Source organism: Cynocephalus volans, chromosome 11 (genome assembly GCF_027409185.1).
Source record: "Cynocephalus volans isolate mCynVol1 chromosome 11, mCynVol1.pri, whole genome shotgun sequence".
NCBI classification, from domain to species: Eukaryota; Metazoa; Chordata; class Mammalia; order Dermoptera; family Cynocephalidae; genus Cynocephalus; species Cynocephalus volans.
The window spans coordinates 45,021,745-45,038,070 of NC_084470.1; the positions used below are offsets into that span (position 1 = coordinate 45,021,745).

Consider the following 16,326-nt stretch of genomic DNA (forward strand, 5'->3'; position numbering starts at 1 on the left):
ATGGGCAACACTAAGTAGGCTAGAGGGGGGAACCCCCATCCCCCAGAGATGGCAAGATCAGGTGACTTTTCAAATCTTTTCCAGCCTAAAAGGTCCACCATCTTTGGGTTTTCCAGGTCTGATTTGGTTGCAGGAGAGCTCACCTGAAACTGGAGATTGTGGTCCCCTCCAGATGGGACCCAGGTACCACAGGCCCCAAACGGGAGCTTGTTGGCTGAGCACATCCTCCCTGTCCCCCTCAGCCTCGGGCTGTCCAGGCCTTGGGAACCAGCCCTCTCCGGCTGGCTCCAGGGGTCTCGGGTGGTACATCGCATTTCTGCAAAGGCATCTGCCTAACAAGAAACTTCCGTATTTCAAAACTGGCCTTCAGGCTGCCATGGAGACCCAGCCTGTGACCAGCCTACCCAGGGCTGATCCATTCGGCTGCAGGCTTTCTGAAGGAGGGTCTTTGGAGAAGGGGCTCATTCATGACCATTTTCTTTAGGAAGCTGAGCTCCACGGAGGGGTGGCTGGTGAGAGGAATCATGGGGCATGGTTTGCTGATTCCCTGTTCCTCTCTTCTCCCTAATCCCAGTGAACGACCTGAAGAATGCGGCCCCTTGCGCGGTCAGCTACCTGCTCTTTGACCAGAACGACAAGGTCATGCAGCAGAACCTGGTGTATTACCAGTACCACAGGGACAAATGGGGCCTCTCAGATGAGCACTTCCAGCCCAGACCAGTGAGTGCCAGTGTGCCCTGCCTTACCCTTCCCGTCCTCCTCTTCGTGCTTGCTGTCAGGAGACTACTTTGCACCTTACTTTGTACCTTAATGGAGTTCCCTGACAAACACACACAAAGCTGTGAGTTTGTCCATCAAGGGAATTAAATGACAGCACGTCCACAAAGAGCCTTCCATGGAGCTGCTAAAAAAAATAGTAAAGTAGGTATATGCATGTAGTATGGAAAAATGTTCTCGGTGAATTGTTAGAAAGATACAGCAAGCCGCAGAAAGCGTGATTTCAGAAATGAAGGAAAGCTCATTTTTTTCTGTAGTTTTTTATCTTTTAATATTTTATTGCTTTTTTGTGGTTTCTGAATTTGTAAAAACTCTGCAAATTTCAAACATTACAGAAATCTTTTACTTAGAAAGTGAAATTCTCTTATAATCCCACACCTTCTCTTTACCTCCTGCTTTATAGATCTACATTTAGTCATATATACAGCATACATATACATATACTCATACATATAGCATTTGTTCTTAACAAAAGCAGGCTCATACTATTTTGCAACTTTTTGCAGCTTCCTTTATCTTTCTAACAATTCAGCATAAACATTTTTCCATATCACATGCATATACCTACTTTACTATTATTTTTTTAGCAGCTCCATGGTAAGATTTTTGTGGATGTGCCATCATTTAATTCTCTCGATGGACAAACTCACAGCTTTGTGCTTGTCAGGGAACTCCATTAATTATACACGTGCGGTCTTCCAAAAGTCCATGGAAATATTCATATCATCTTTTAATTCTGTTTTCCACGAGCTTTTTGAAGTACTCTTGTATTATTTTCAAAAGATCTTTTCCACCTGCTCTTTGCTCTTAACTTGTATTTTCATTGGGATTTCTATATGCTATGCTGGGGTGTCATAATACATCTTTGTTCACACCTCACTTCACTGCTAACACACACACACAAACACACACAAACTCTCTCATTCACTTGGGGTTGGCCATTCTTTTTTTCCCTAAATTGAGATATAATTCATATACTGTAGGATTCACTGAATTAACCACAATTCATTGGTTGTTAGCATATGCACACCGTTGTGCAACCATTACCACTCTCTGATCCTAAACATTTTCATCGCCCCAGAAATAAATCTTATACCCTGTTCTCCCCTCTTCCCAGCTCTAACATTAAAAAGTTGGTCATATAAACTGTTCTGTTTGTGTCTGAACAGGAAGCAGTTCAGTTCTTTAACGTGACTGCACTCCAGAAAGAGCTGTATGACTTTGCTAAGGAAAATCTAATGGATGACGATGAGGTAAGTTTTCATGCTTAGCACACGTCTGGCTAAGAAAATGTTAATCACATCTTTGCTAAAATCACTGGAAAGCTGAGTTGTCCCTGAAATAAGAAACAGAAGGGGACCTTGAGAAAGACAGTTGCTGTGGTGTTCTAATGAAAGTCAGAACACTGGTGTGGAAAAGAGCAGCTTTCGAGGAAACCTAGGCTGAAGGACCGCATTTCCTGATAGTGAGATGCATGGGGAGCAATGTTCCAGGAATCCACAGTAGTTATCTAGCTAGCATTTTTTAACTTTATACAAACAGTAAATTTTTAATTGCTTGGCACTCTGAACATACTTGGAAACCTCCCACCCCCATTTTTTTTTTTAAACTAGTGTCCTGGATTTTTTTGGGGGTAATTTATGTCCTTGCTGTAAGCATTTTTAACATTTCCTGAATTTCTTGAAATTCCTGCTTAAGTCTCACTAAGCTGAGTCCTGTTTTGACCAAGACTCAACTGTTTGTAGAGTCATTTTGTGGTGGGGCAGCCTAGCCACAGAAAAGCCATCATTAGGAGTAATATTTAGAGAGATGAGTTTGGAACAAACTGGAAAATGCTCTCAGAAGGCTGGGGACTTGCCACCACTGGCACTGGAAGTGAACTGTGAGCTCGTTCTGGTCTGACCCTTCACGTTATAGATGAGGAGCTTGACGGACAGAAAGTTCTGTGAGCTGCAGGCCAGACCCAGGGGCCCTGAGCCTCAGGTCTGCTCTTCCCACTACTCAGGTTTTAGGTGCAGCACTGTATGGTATGGATCCCTCACTGGCGTAAAGTACTGAGCCTCTGCTCTTTATCTGTAAAACAGGAATAATACTATCTCCCTCCAAGAGTTGTGGGAATGAAACACCGTGTTGCGTGTGGAAGTGCTTTATAAGCTGGGAAGTGATGCACATGCCTTGGGTTGGGTTTCCTTGAAGCGGAGCCTGGGATAGGATCACAAGGACACTGCAGGGCCCATCCTCCAAAGGAAGGAATGCTGGCCAGATACCAACAAGTTTGGCTGCTATAGTTTGGAAAGTGCAGAAAAATATATTTAGAAAAAGGGGGAGGGGTTGAACTCCCAACTATCTAGGAGCAAGCTACAACTGACATTTTGGTATATATCCTTCCATTTTTTTTTCTATTTTTAGAGAAAAAAAAAATTTTGTGAAGTTTTAAATTTCTATTTCTCAATGTCTGTTCATTGTAAACTCAATTGTAATTATATATCATGCCTTTTCCACTTAACATTATAATATGAGCAGTTTTCCTAGTTATGTTTTTCTAGAACAGCTTTATTGCAAAACTGTTCAAATACCATAAGATGCTCCTTTTTGAAGTGTGCAGTTCAGTGGTTTATAGAATCCACTACTACTTTCTTAATTTTAGAACATTTTTATCACCCCAAAAAGAAACTCTATACTTATTAGTAGTCACTCCCCATTTCTCCCACCGCACCACCCTCCACCCCCTCTCCCAGTCCCTGAAAACCACTAATCTGCTTTCAGTCTGTAGGGATTTGCCTGTTCTGGGCATTTCATATAAATGAAATCATATGGTATGTGGTCTTTTGTGACTGACTTCTTTCACTGAGCATAATGTTTTCAAGGTCCAACCATGTTGTAGCATGTATCATGTTACATGTAAAACTTCCTTTTTACTGCCAAGTAATATTCCATTGTATGGATATACCACATTTTGTTTATCTATTCTTCAGCTTTATGGACATTTGGGTTGTTACCACTTTTTGGGCTATTTTATGTAATGAATAATGTCACGAACATTTGTGCACAAATTTTTTTTGGACTTAAGTTTTCAATTTTCTTATACTTAGGAATATATATATAAGTATATACCCAGGAATGAAATTGCTGGGTCATCGAGTAACTGTATTGTTTAATTGGTTGAGGAAATGCCAGACTGTTTTCCAAATGGTTGTACCATTTTATTCTCCTGTCAGCAGTGTATGAGAGTTCCAGTTTTGTTTCATGCTCATCAACGTTTGATATTGTCTGTTTGTTTGTTTTTTTTGTTTTTTTTTATCATACCCATCCTGGTGGATGTGAAGTAGTATCTCCTTGTGGTTTTGACTTGCATTGCCCAAATAACTAATAATGTTCAGCATCTTTTCATGTACTTATTGGCCATTTGTACATCTTCTTTGAAGAAATGTCTATTCAAATCTTTTGTCCTTTTAAAAATTAAGTTACTTTTCCTTTTATGATTGGGTTGTATAGATATTCTGGTTAGAAGTCCCTTATCAGATATATGAACTGTAGATATTTTCTTGCAATCTCTTGGTTGTCTGTTCACCTTCTTAATGGCGTATTAAAGCACAAAAGTTTGAAATTTTGATGGAATTTAATTTATCTATTTTTCTTTTGTTGGTTGTGTTTTTGGTGTCATATCGAAGAAATCATTGCCTAATCCAAGGTTACAGAGACTTAATCCTGTTTTTTACTCCTAAGATTTTGACAGTTTTTTTTTTAATTAAGATTTTTACAGTTTTAAGTTGCTACATTTAAGTCTACAATCTATTTGAATTAATTTTATATATGATATTAGGTAGAGATTCCAATTTTGTTGTTTTGTTTTGTTTTTTTGGCAGCTGACCAATAGGGGGATCTGAACCCTTGACCTTGGTGTTATCAGTGCCGCTTTCTCCCAAGTGAGCTAACTGGCCAGCGCCTGTGGATTTTCAGTTGTCCCAGCACCATTTTTTGAAAAGACCTCCTTCCCCATTGAATTGTCTTAGTGCCCTTGAAGATAATCAATTGACCATAGATGTGAGCGTTTATTTCTCGACTCTCAATTTGTTTCACTGATCTAGATTTCTATCCTTATGCAAGTACCACACTGTCTTGACGACTGTAGCTTTCAACTACATTTTGGAATTGGAAGTGTGAGTCCTCCAACTTTTCTTCTTTTTTAACATTGTTTTGACTATTCTGGATCCCTTGCATTTCCATATGAATTATGAGGTTTGGCTTGTCAATTTCTGCAAAAGGCACCTGGGATTTTTGATAGGAATCACACTGAATTTGTAGATCTCTTTGGGTAGTATTGACATCTTAATTATATTAAGTCTTCTGATCCATGTATATGGGGTGTCTTCCCACTTATTTAGGTTTTCTTTAACTTCTTTCACAGTGGTTTCTTATTTTGCTATTCCTAAGTATTTTATTCTTTTTTGATGCTACTGTGAATGGAATCATTTTCAGATCTATTCTAAAAGAATAGAAATGCAATTGATTTTTGTATATTGATCCTGCAAACTTGCCTTACTTATTTATTAGTTCTAATAGTATGTGTATGTGTATGTATGTGTATTTGCACATATGTGTATTCCTTAGAAGCTTCTATATACAAGATCATGTCATCTATGAATAAAGGTAGTTTTATTTCTTCTTTTCCAATGTGGACCTCTTTTATTTATTTTTCTTGCCTAATTTTCCTGGTTTAAACCTCTAGTACAATCCTGAATAACATTAGAAGAAAGCATTCAGTCTTTCAGCATTAAGTATGATAGTAGCTGTGGGGTTTTTGTAGGTGCCCTTTGTTGGGTTGAGGTAGTTCCCTTAACTCCTAATTTGTTGAATGTTTTTTATCATGAAGTGGTGTTGAATTATGTCAAATGTTTTTTCTGCACCTACTGAGATGGTCACATGATTTTTGTTTCCTTGTAAGTTAATGTTCTATCTATCTATTATTCTTTTGGTGGCTAGCCGGTATGAGGATCCAAACCCTTGACCTTGGTGTTATCAGCATCACACTCTAACCAACTAGCTAACCAGCCAGCCCATTAATGTTCATTATAAACATGACTTTTTAATGAATAATACTGCATAATTTAGCATTTTTAGAAATAAAGCTCTTTTTATAGACCTTTAGTTTGCTTCCAATTTTTTGTTTTTATAAATAACACAGTAATGACAAAATCTTTTATCTTTTTGGTCATTTCCTTAGGGTAAGTAACCCAGTGGTAGAATTCCTAGGTCTAAGGCTATGAACAGTTTGTAGGCTTCTGATCTACAAGAACAACATATTTAGAAGAAAAAAAATCATAGATATTAGAACAAGAAGAGACTTTTCATGAGATTCAGTGAAACTCTCTCCTGCCCCAGATGAGGAAACAAACTCAGGAAGTAGAGTGACTTGTTTGTAGTCACACAGGTGGTTAGTAATTGTCCAATGAACAGACCAGGCTTATTCCGGGCTTTAAAATTCCTAGGATTCTTGGACTTGGCACTTTCATGATGAAAAGACTCCCTTGAAGGTCCAGAGTAGTCTGCCTATTAATTGAGGCTTTAGAACTGTGAAAGAATTAAACCATCTCTAAAGAAGGAGCTATTTTCTTACTATGGCAAGTAATAATTTGAAATGAAAATATAATCAGTTACATAAAATCCTTAGTTTGATCCTTAATTTTTCCAAAGGACATAACACTGCTTTGAAACAAAGCATCAGTATAATTTAGCTACTGATATGTGTGGCAGTCTTCCTTATTATCTTTCTGGAGTTGAAATGTATGATGTAAGTGCTGCTGAATGTTTGCCTACTGGTTATAAATTTTGCAGAGGCTTATTACAGTTTCAGAAACTTTATAAAGCAGGCAGAAATAGATGCTTCAAGTTTCAGGTTCTGATGATTGTTTGCTTCAGGAAGGTCTAAAAGTAGAACATAATTTGTTGGAATGATTAACTGAGGGAGTGCTCTCAGGTAGGAAAGGAAGTGAGGGGAGAGGAAGGGGCTCAGCAAATATATGGTCTCAGCTGGACTTAGGCTCAGCTTAATCCCAGGAAGCTCTGGAGCATGAATTGTACCACAGAGTTCTTCCTGCTTTTTGTAGTCCCCCTTGCCGGTCTGTCATTGTTTGTCATCTGCCAGAAAGGGTTGGTGTGTAACCTCCCTGGTGAGGCTGCTCCTTTTGGCAAAGGACAATTGTCCAGAGAAGGGGTAGCTTTCAGCCATTAGCCACCAGCCCTCACAGCAGCTGGGGGACAGATGCACCACGAAGGAGACCTGAGCGAGGCACCAGCAGCATCCACTGCAACAGGCCTACAGCAGGATGCGTTTCTTTAATTTGTATTGCCCTGGACACATTATGAGTGAGCTAAAAGCAAACAATACCTTCATCTCCCGGGTCACGGCAGGAAACAGTAACTCCTTATACAGATGTCATGGTTATGCATGTAATCCCTCTACCACGCCATGTTTTCCTTTTAGGGTCCAGAAAGCAGCTGAAGAACACGGTTTTTTCAAGCTATAGTCTTCTACTCCCATAATCTGAATTTCTTATTTCAGGCATGACATGGCAGAAATATTTGGTGAAAATAATAATACCCTCTTTTATGTTTCTTGTACTTGATGGATTTTCCAATTATTTCCAAATGCTGGGTGATTTTTATAAATCTTTCTGTTAAAATATCAAAAGGAGCAAATAGGCTCTTGGCCTGGGATGATGAACTCTGTGATGGAGGCCAAGCGTTAGCAGGAGTGGTCGGCATCAGTGGGCTGGCTTGTTCTGACCACCTTGGCCTCCTTGGTGATAGACTCATTCTCTGCAGTAAAGAGAATGAGTGTCAGCAGCCGGTGGCCTGGGTGGGTTGTGAGAGAGAAGTCAGTGGAGAGAAGGACATCAGGAAGTGTTCTGGGCTGCTTCAGGTTGAGGTTTATTGAGCACCTTCTGTGTGCCAGGCCCTGGCCCTTGCAAAGCTTGTGGTCTGGTGGTCGAGGCAGGAAGTGAACAGACAGGAAGTGTTCTTGCAGGAGAACTGCTAATGCAATGGGAGAAGGGGTGCAGAGTGACATGCAGAGGAGGGGACACTAGACGGGGCCTTCTGAGGGTGGCTGGACTGTCCGCCTCACATAGGCCATCCTTGGGGGTCTCAAAGCACTTGACACCAAGTTCACAAGGAGTGGAAGCTCAGGTCCCTTCCACAGGGAGAAGTCAGGTCCTCTGGGCCCCAGGCCAGTGGAAAAAACCTGTTTCAGCCCAAGCAGCCAGCCAGCAGAGGCCTCTTGGAACTGCCTCTGCTCACCAGCACTTTTAAAGCAGATAGCCACCTAACGGAGGTGCCTTATTGTCTCTTCCAGGGAGAGGTTGTGGAATACGTGGATGACCTTTTGGAACTGGAGGAGACTGGCTAGTCCACAGCAACCAAAGAGACTTCCTCTCAACATTCAGGAAACAGATTCTTTGTCCTCCTTTTCCCAAAAGCCTAGGTTGTTGATACCTCAAAACCTTCCCTATACTTTATAAAGTAAAAGGGAAGCCCCATCTCTCTCACTACATGTAACCAGAAGTGAGCCTGCCTTCCTTGTGTTCACACCCGCCTTCCCTGTGTTCACACCTGTCTTCCCCATCTTCACACCTATCTTCCCATCTTCACACCTGTCTTCCCCATGTTCACATCTGTCTTCCTACCTTCACACCTGTCTTCCCCATGTTCATGTCTTCTCCATGTTCACACCTGTCTTCCCCATGTTCACGCCTGTCTTCCCCATGTTCACACCTGTCTTCCCCATGTTCACACCTGTCTTCCCCATGTTCATATCTTCTCCATGTTCACACCTGTCTTCCCCATGTTCATGCCTGTCTCCTCCATGTTCACGCATGTCTTCTCCATGTTCACAACTGTCTTCTCCATGTTCACACCTGTCTTCCCCATGTTCACGCCTGTCTTCTTCATGTTCACAACTGTCTTCCCCATGTTCATGTCTTCTCCATGTTCACACCTGTCTTCTCCATGTTCACACCTGTCTTCCCCATGTTCACACCTGTCTTCCCCATGTTCATGTCTTCTCCATGTTCACACTTGTCTTCTCCATGTTCACACCTGCCTTTCTTGCCATTTTGGTTTGAAGACAGTTTGTTTGTTTTTCCCCAGAAAAATCAGTATTATTTTTTAAATAACAAAAGCACTCCTAAAAGATGATAATTGTGAGAACCTACTTTGGCCTCTCTGCTCTTCTAGAGTTTAATCTCCTTTCTCCCCATTCAGGAAAGATGGTCGAAGACAAAGGCTAAAAACTTCTTCAAGCCTCATGATGGTCTTCGCTTGGTCTGACCTGTACCAATTCTGGCACCAATTGAAAAACAAGTTGGGTAGAGGTGTACAGTACAGAAATGTGGCTTTTGCTCAATAATTTTGCATCTCCAAAATCTTACAATGGTTGGCTAATCCCATTTGAGAACAATGCTCACTTATAAGTCTCAGAATTGGAAATAGAAGAAAAGCAGAGGGTATCTAGTTTCATGCATTCTTTTAATACATATTTATTGAGTTCCTACTCTGTGCTAGGCATTGCACTGGAGATTCTGCACAGAATAACAGGAAAAAAATCCCTGCTCTCACAGAACTTACATTCTACAGGGAGACAAAAGCAACAAATAAACAGAAATAAATATATACATGGTATCAGATGGTGATAATTGTTATGGAGAAAAATAAAGCAGGGGAGTGGGTAAGGAAGCCTGGAAATGAGGCTGCAGTTTTAAATGGGGTGGTCAGGGAAGACCTCACTGAGAAAGAGACATTCCTGCCGAGATGTTAGGTAATCAGGTCTCAGAGCATAGCATTTCAGGCAGAGGAACAGGATGTGCAATACCTGGAAGTGAGAACGAGCTCGATGTGATCAGGGAACAGCAGGGAGGCCGAGCAGAGGAAGAACAGCAGGAGCGGAGGGAGAGAGGCATGTGTGTGGGTGGGGGAGAAACAGATGGCATAGGGCTTTGTTTCAGTCCATTTCTGCTGCTTATAACAGAATATCTGAAACTGCACAATTTATAAAGAAACTAAATTTATCTGGAGGGTGGGAAGTCTAAGGTCCAGAAAATACATCTGGTGAGGTCTTTCTTCTGCAGCGTAGGAGGGTATCACATGGTGAGAATGGGCAGAGCAAGAGAGATGTAACTTTCTCATTCCCTCTCCTTCCCATTTCTCCATGAATGGATTAATCCATTCATGAGGGCACCGTCCTCACAATCTAATCATCTTTTAAAAGCCCCACCTTTCAAATACCATAACCAGATTTCCCACCCTACTGCTGCTGCTGCGAAAAACCTGACAGTGAGCAAGGGTGGAAGCAGGGAGACCGGTTAGGAGCTTACTGCGTGAGTCCAGACACTGCTGTCTTTGGCTGAATTTGCCTAGGTCATCATAGTCTGTACCCCCAGGGGACTGTTTGGTCACAGGAGTCAATGTTATTACTGATGGATGCACTTGGGTGCACAGCAGCCTTCCAATCAGGGCACCCTGCAGCCCAGCAGTGAGTCAGATCTTCTATGGCCTCCTGCTGGGGGAGATCGCCTTTGCCTATGGAATGCTAGGTTCTCCTTCCTTTCCTCGTCCCACCCTGCACTCCACCAGAGAAACTTCTTTTTGAAATCATTGCAGAAGAGGTTCATAAGGCAGGACTATAAAGGGGTGGGGGACCAGTGAGTGTCTGTGTAGATACTGTATCCCGAGCTGTTTAACTCCCCTTATAGCTCCTGGCTGCAGTTGTCCTTCCCAGCTGAATGAGAAAATGAAAAGAGACATCCACAGGGACCCAGGCTGGGCTGGGTGTTCTGACTCCAGCCCTGTGTGCCCTGCAGAGCTACTGTTCCTCCAAGCTTAGCATGAGCTTTTTGTAGATGCTGCTCTTCCCCATAGGGGTTGTGTTAGGGTGGGGACAGAGGGTCCTCATTAACTCTGAAGTTGGCTGCCTTTCATGGGGCTTGAAAAGCACCTCCACCCTCATCCTAGCAATGTCCCCCGAGGAAGAGGCCCGGGTGACAGTATAGTCAACATTGTCAGCACTTTGATTGAAGGCTGTGGAGCTAAGTTACCAAATTTTTTATTTCAAAGGAAACCAACCTTAAAGAAAAAAGTGGGCTATTTCTTCCAAACCTACCATGAAAACCCAGTGTGCAGGCTGCACTCAACCTCCCTGAGCATGTGTCTTAGAAGAGCCTAGAGGATTCCTGGATTGATACCCTGTAGTTTCAGCCCAGTCTGGCCTGTCTTTTGAAAAAGCAGGCACCCCTGTAAGCTCTCTGGGAGTTTCCAGGCCCACTCTAAGATGCTTGCTTGTTCTTTGACCCACCAGCATGGAGCCCACCGGTCTCTCTGGTTTCCTCAGGCTGGTCCCTAGGAGGCTGCCCACTGTGGTGGGTGTCTGTCCAGCCCCATTGACTCCAGCAGCCCAAGAAGGAGGCACTTACTGTGAAGGGTCTACAGACCACCCCTAGCCACTGCTAATATTTGGGCTTGACTTCTGGAGCAGTGAAGGGTTGAGGGGAGGATTGTGTATACACGTGTACTTAAAAGTGACTAATCGGCTGAAATGCAAAACATACCAACATATTCAACATACTAATATCTTTCTGATTTTTGAGACATTCTAATTACTGCTACTAACCTATTGTGCTCACCTCTGGGATCCAAAAAAAGAACCACTGGGAATGTTGACCACAAAGGCTGCCTTAGGAAGGAAATGTGTGCTTTCAGGAGTTCTGGTTAAGGGAATTTTAAGAGCACAAAAATTTTATTGAACCCAACTCAGTGGCAAACAGAAAATGATTTGTTAGATTGTCAGTGGGAAAGGGTTTATTATGACTGCTGGTGGAATAAACAGTGGCCGGTTTCTGCCAACATCTATGGAAATACCGTTTTTAAGTTTTAAATGTGAGCTGTAAACCGAAGCTACTTCAGGGTTTTTTTTTTTTTTTTTTTTTTTTTTAATTCAATACTTAAACTGTGGGGAAAAGGTGGATTGGTGCCAGAGAAAACATTCTCATTTAATAGTGTTTGAACATGGAACTGCAACCCAGTTTGTAGCGAGACACTGAGAAAAACCCACAACTAATCCTTCATCGCAGCTGTCTGGACTCTTGATCATCTGCCATCCCCCAAACAGCGACTTCTTTTTTCTGGTGACTCCAGGCTTGAATGAGCTAGTGTGGAGGGTTTAAACTATGTACAGTGAGTGGGGCGGGGAACCTTAAGTAAGCCTCAGCCAAAGGTTTTATGCATTGGACTTCCTGTGCCTGCAGCCAGGGGCAAGACTGTTCCCCACAACTGTCCCCGTGGCAGCTCCTTGAAGGAGAAGACACCAGGACAGCCCAGCATCACCTTGACTGACCCACTCTAACTCAAGAATAAGAGTCAGGAACAGCCGTGGTTGCAGTTAAGCGTGCTTTTCTCTCTAGGGCAGGCGCGTGAGCAGCCACAGCCTAGCACCTGACCCTGTCCCTGAGCAAATATCTGGCTTTGGTTGCTGTTGAATGAATGGGTAAGTTGGCTCAATATCCTGGAGGAGCTGGTAAGATACTCGTGCCTCATTTTACAAGAAAAGAGTGGAAAGGAATTAAGAAATTTGGCTAACAGACACAAGACAGATTCCAGAGAGTTACATCCCACTTTGAAGCGGCAGTCAGTAGGCCAGATATAAACATTATTGCTGATGTCTTTTTCCACCTCCCCTCCTTGGGTTAGGGCACTATGTGCAATCTCACTCTGGTAGGAAGTTAAACCTCAGAAAATAGTTGAAAATAAAAGATTTTTTTAAAAACAGATCACATTAAATATTTTATTTGGCTTATTCGCTACTGTTTTCTATCCACGGATGGGATGGTCTTAACCACACCCAGTCATTCTAGGACACCTGTTATAATGAGGTATTTTTTCTCAAGCCCATGAAATTTCTGACTTTCACTTAACAAAGCAGAAACTGCACCAGGGAGTCCTGGATCTCACAGGGGTAGCAGGGGTGCTCCTTGCTAGCCATGAGCTGGCAGAGGTCCTGTCAGGCAGTAGAGGCTCATACCTCTCCCTGGAAGATTCTCTTTCAGAGGAGATCTGGGATCCCATTAGGAAAGAGACTTAGAATCTGTTTCAAACAAGGACCCAAAGCATCTTCAGGCATGAGTGCCAGCAGCAACTGTGCTCTGTGCATATCACTAAAGGGCAAGCAAGGAGAAAGAGAAGAGTAGAAGTGGGTGAGAGAGTGAGGAACCAGCCAGCACAAAACATAGGTCCATGTTGTGCAGACTCCAAACACCTGCTCTCTGAAAAAGAGGTGGAGGACACAGGGACTTCACCGATGTCACCCCAAGAATTCCAGAGGAGACAGTGAAAAAGTTTGGATTGAGGAGGAGTGGAGGTGTAGGGAATAAGTGTGTGTTGATGGATGTCTTAGGTCTGGATCCCTTGAAGCAAAGCCTGTGCATGTGATGGAGCACTCAGGAGAAGGGTACACAGGAAGGAGCAAGCAAAGCTAAGTTCTCAGCAGGAGACCAGCGTCAGTCTGATCTCATGCGAGCTCTGGAGCATGAATGGCACCACAGAGTTGCTCCCACCTTGAGGCAAGGAGGCCTGCCTTTTGTATCCACATGTCACCTGGTCATTGGCTACAGGCTGCTTGAGCAGGGAAGGGGGGGTCTACTTTCCTGGGTGAGGGAACTCCCCTTAGGCCAAGGGCAGTTCTCTGGATGAGAAGGGTACACAGATGTGCTTACAAGCATTTTAGCAGCCAACACTCAAGACAGCTGGAAGATGGGTTCACCTGCTTAGATCTGGGAGGGGCATCAACAGTGTCCATGACATTGGGAGGCTTGGGAGGTGGGCCCCTGGTGATGACGGAGGTAATAAGGGACATATGGTAGATGGGATTGCTGCTCATGGTCTCTGGGTTGGATTTTGCTATTTTCCCCTCCAGACTTCTTTTCCACCCTGCCCTGTGCCCGAGGAGCCTGACCCCTATGGTCTGCACTGCCTGGTCTCCCTGGCCCTCTGACATCTGGTTGCCACTGGAACAAGCTGACAAGAGATTGCAGGGTGAGAGAAGAGGTCTGAGTCCTTAAAATCCCTGCCTCCCCCAGGCCACGTTGGACAGTGGCTGCCATCCTCTTGAGGCCAGAGCTCTCGCCCTGCAGTGTCTTTTCAGTTGCTGAAGCTCTTGCTGGGTTCCCCAACAGCTTTCCACTGTCACCTGATGGTTCCCTTAACTCTGTCCACACTTTTGTGAATGGTCCCTTCCTCTAACCCTCTTTAATTCCTTTGAGTGTCCCATCAATTGGGAGACGGGAGGTAATTTGGTCTCTGGCCAGTGCTTCTCAAACTTTACTCTGCACACCCATCTCCTGGGCATCCTGTTAAATGCAGAGTCTGATTCAGCAGGTCTCAGGTGGGGCCTGAGATTCTGCCCTTCTACCAAGCTGCCAGGTGGTGTCTGTGCTGCTGGTGCAGGAACTACACTTTGAGTAGCTATGTCCAGGTCGTAATGTGAATTGTAGTGAAGTGAATTCCTTTGGTTGGGATGAGGAAGCAGGAGGAAGGGAGGAGGGGGCAAGAGCTCTATAGACTTCCCTGAAATCCAGCTGAAGGCAGTACCATGGCTGAGAATTAGGCTCAGAGAGGGTGATGTCAGATACAGCAAGAAATTATGACATTATTATCAAGATTATTAGAGAAACTTTTTATTTTATCTTTTTTAAACCATGGTGCAGGAACCCAGAAATAAAATACATTCAGCAACTTTTTGGGGAAATAATTGTTTATTTTAAATATCTCTGAAGCTTTGTTAGTGGAACTCCCCTCCCCTCAATTTTCATGAGCATTAAACATTTAACAGTCTCACAACATGCATAATGACATACAACTTAAGTTTATAGTGTTTTAATCATTTCCTTTCGATATGCATATTTAGATTCTGTAATATTAATTTAGATGACATCAAATTAATGAAAACTTAAAAACTGATGTGCTGGGTTTATTTCACTGTCCATGACTACAAAATAATATATTTACATGTATTAATAATTTGTAACACATTTATTAATACATTTGCATTAATATTACCTATTTATGTGTTGGTGTTAATTCAAGGTTCTGTATTATTAGATAATAATAGTTACTAAGGCAATCCCGATGTTGAGACAGAGGTTATTTTATATAGTTAAAAATAGAAAAGTTATCTTGCAATAGATCAGAATCTAATTTATAAATATATACAGTTTCTGGCTTTTATTCTGTTGTGTTTTGCTTTGGCTATATGCAGAAAGCATTTCATTCCTGTTGTTCTAGATTTCCTCTGATGCACAGGTACTGCAGTTGATAACCTGCCTGAAGGCCTGACTTCATTTTACCCAGTTATGGGGACTAAGATCTTTGATTATGCTGTTCTCTCTTTATAGCTATTTAGCCGATTATTCTTCCAAAGCTTGCACTGAAAAAAGGTGTCAGGGTAGAAAACATGTTGCGAGAATTCTTTTTTTCCTTAGGTAAAACACCCCCAACAATTTTTCAGTTGTGAAAAAGCTCAAGATTTCTCTCACACCACACGAAAACACTTAGACTATATGGTGTCTCAAAATAAACGTAGTGCCTTCACCACTTTTTTCCACTGATGAAAACTATTTCCAAGAAGGTAGTTCCTACTGGGAAAATGTCATGTGTTTAGTTTCTGTGCCAACACACAGGAGACCGCTGGAGATGGCATTTTGGCATCTCATACTCTGCCTCAGGTACACATATCAATGCCCGACTTCCATGCAAGACAAACCACAGTGTTACCCATCTTCTGTGCCTCTAGGGCTTCAGCTGGCCTCGAATCTCACAATTTATGTTACAATCACCAATGGCTCTCCAACTTGAGTGGCATCAGAATCACCTGGAGGGCTTGTTAACACTCAGAACTGGGCCCCACCCCCAGTGTTTCTGTTTCTTGAGTCTGGGGTGGGACTAGAGAATTTGCATCTCCAACAAGTTCCCAGGTGATGCTGATGCTGCTGGTTTGGGGCCCAAGCTTCGAGAACCACTATCATAAGCAATACTTGCTGAGCCACCATCAGGTGATCTGGATGCTATCAAGTGGGTTGCCCACTATCCAGGAGGGACTCGGTTTCCATGGAGCTCACAATTTCCACATTAGAGTACAGAACAATCAGCACACATCATTTCATATTCCTTTTTAATTCCTCTGCTTCTCTACCAAGTAGCCACCCATACTTGATGTCCTAGTCTTTGGCCCTCTTAAAATATTTTTTCCTCTTACGTCATTCCCTCTTACTGGAGTCAGAGAAATGGTTACTCCTAAGAGAGGAAACCAAGGACTGAGTTTTGTTGGTCCTGGCAAAAATTCCAAGACATTCCTAGGCACAGACTGGTTAAGGACTACTAGGCCACTGCTTCCAAGAGGAAATGGTGCTTACTGGTACAAAGGTCACCTTGTTTGTAAAAATCCATGGGCTGTCCCACAGAACAGAGGGAACAGAGGTGGACCTGAGTCTCTTCACTCCTTGCCTC

At 42.8% G+C, this 16,326-nt stretch overlaps 1 protein-coding gene across 3 annotated transcripts in view; it reads left to right on the plus strand.

The window, feature by feature from the left end:
• CRTAP (cartilage associated protein) overlaps nt 1-16,326 on the plus strand; it is a 44,597-nt gene that overhangs the window by 21,160 nt on the left and 7,111 nt on the right. Inside the window, exons 5-7 of one of the 3 annotated variants that reach the window (XM_063114194.1) lie at nt 575-720; nt 1,947-2,030; nt 8,132-9,429. In XM_063114194.1, the coding sequence (XP_062970264.1) occupies nt 575-720; nt 1,947-2,030; nt 8,132-8,185 (284 nt within the window). In that variant the 3' untranslated portion in view covers nt 8,186-9,429. Of the gene's footprint in view, nt 1-574; nt 721-1,946; nt 2,031-4,643; nt 4,733-8,131; nt 9,430-16,326 lie in introns of those variants that run through there. The other 2 variants (XM_063114195.1, XM_063114193.1) reach the window with 2 other exon arrangements.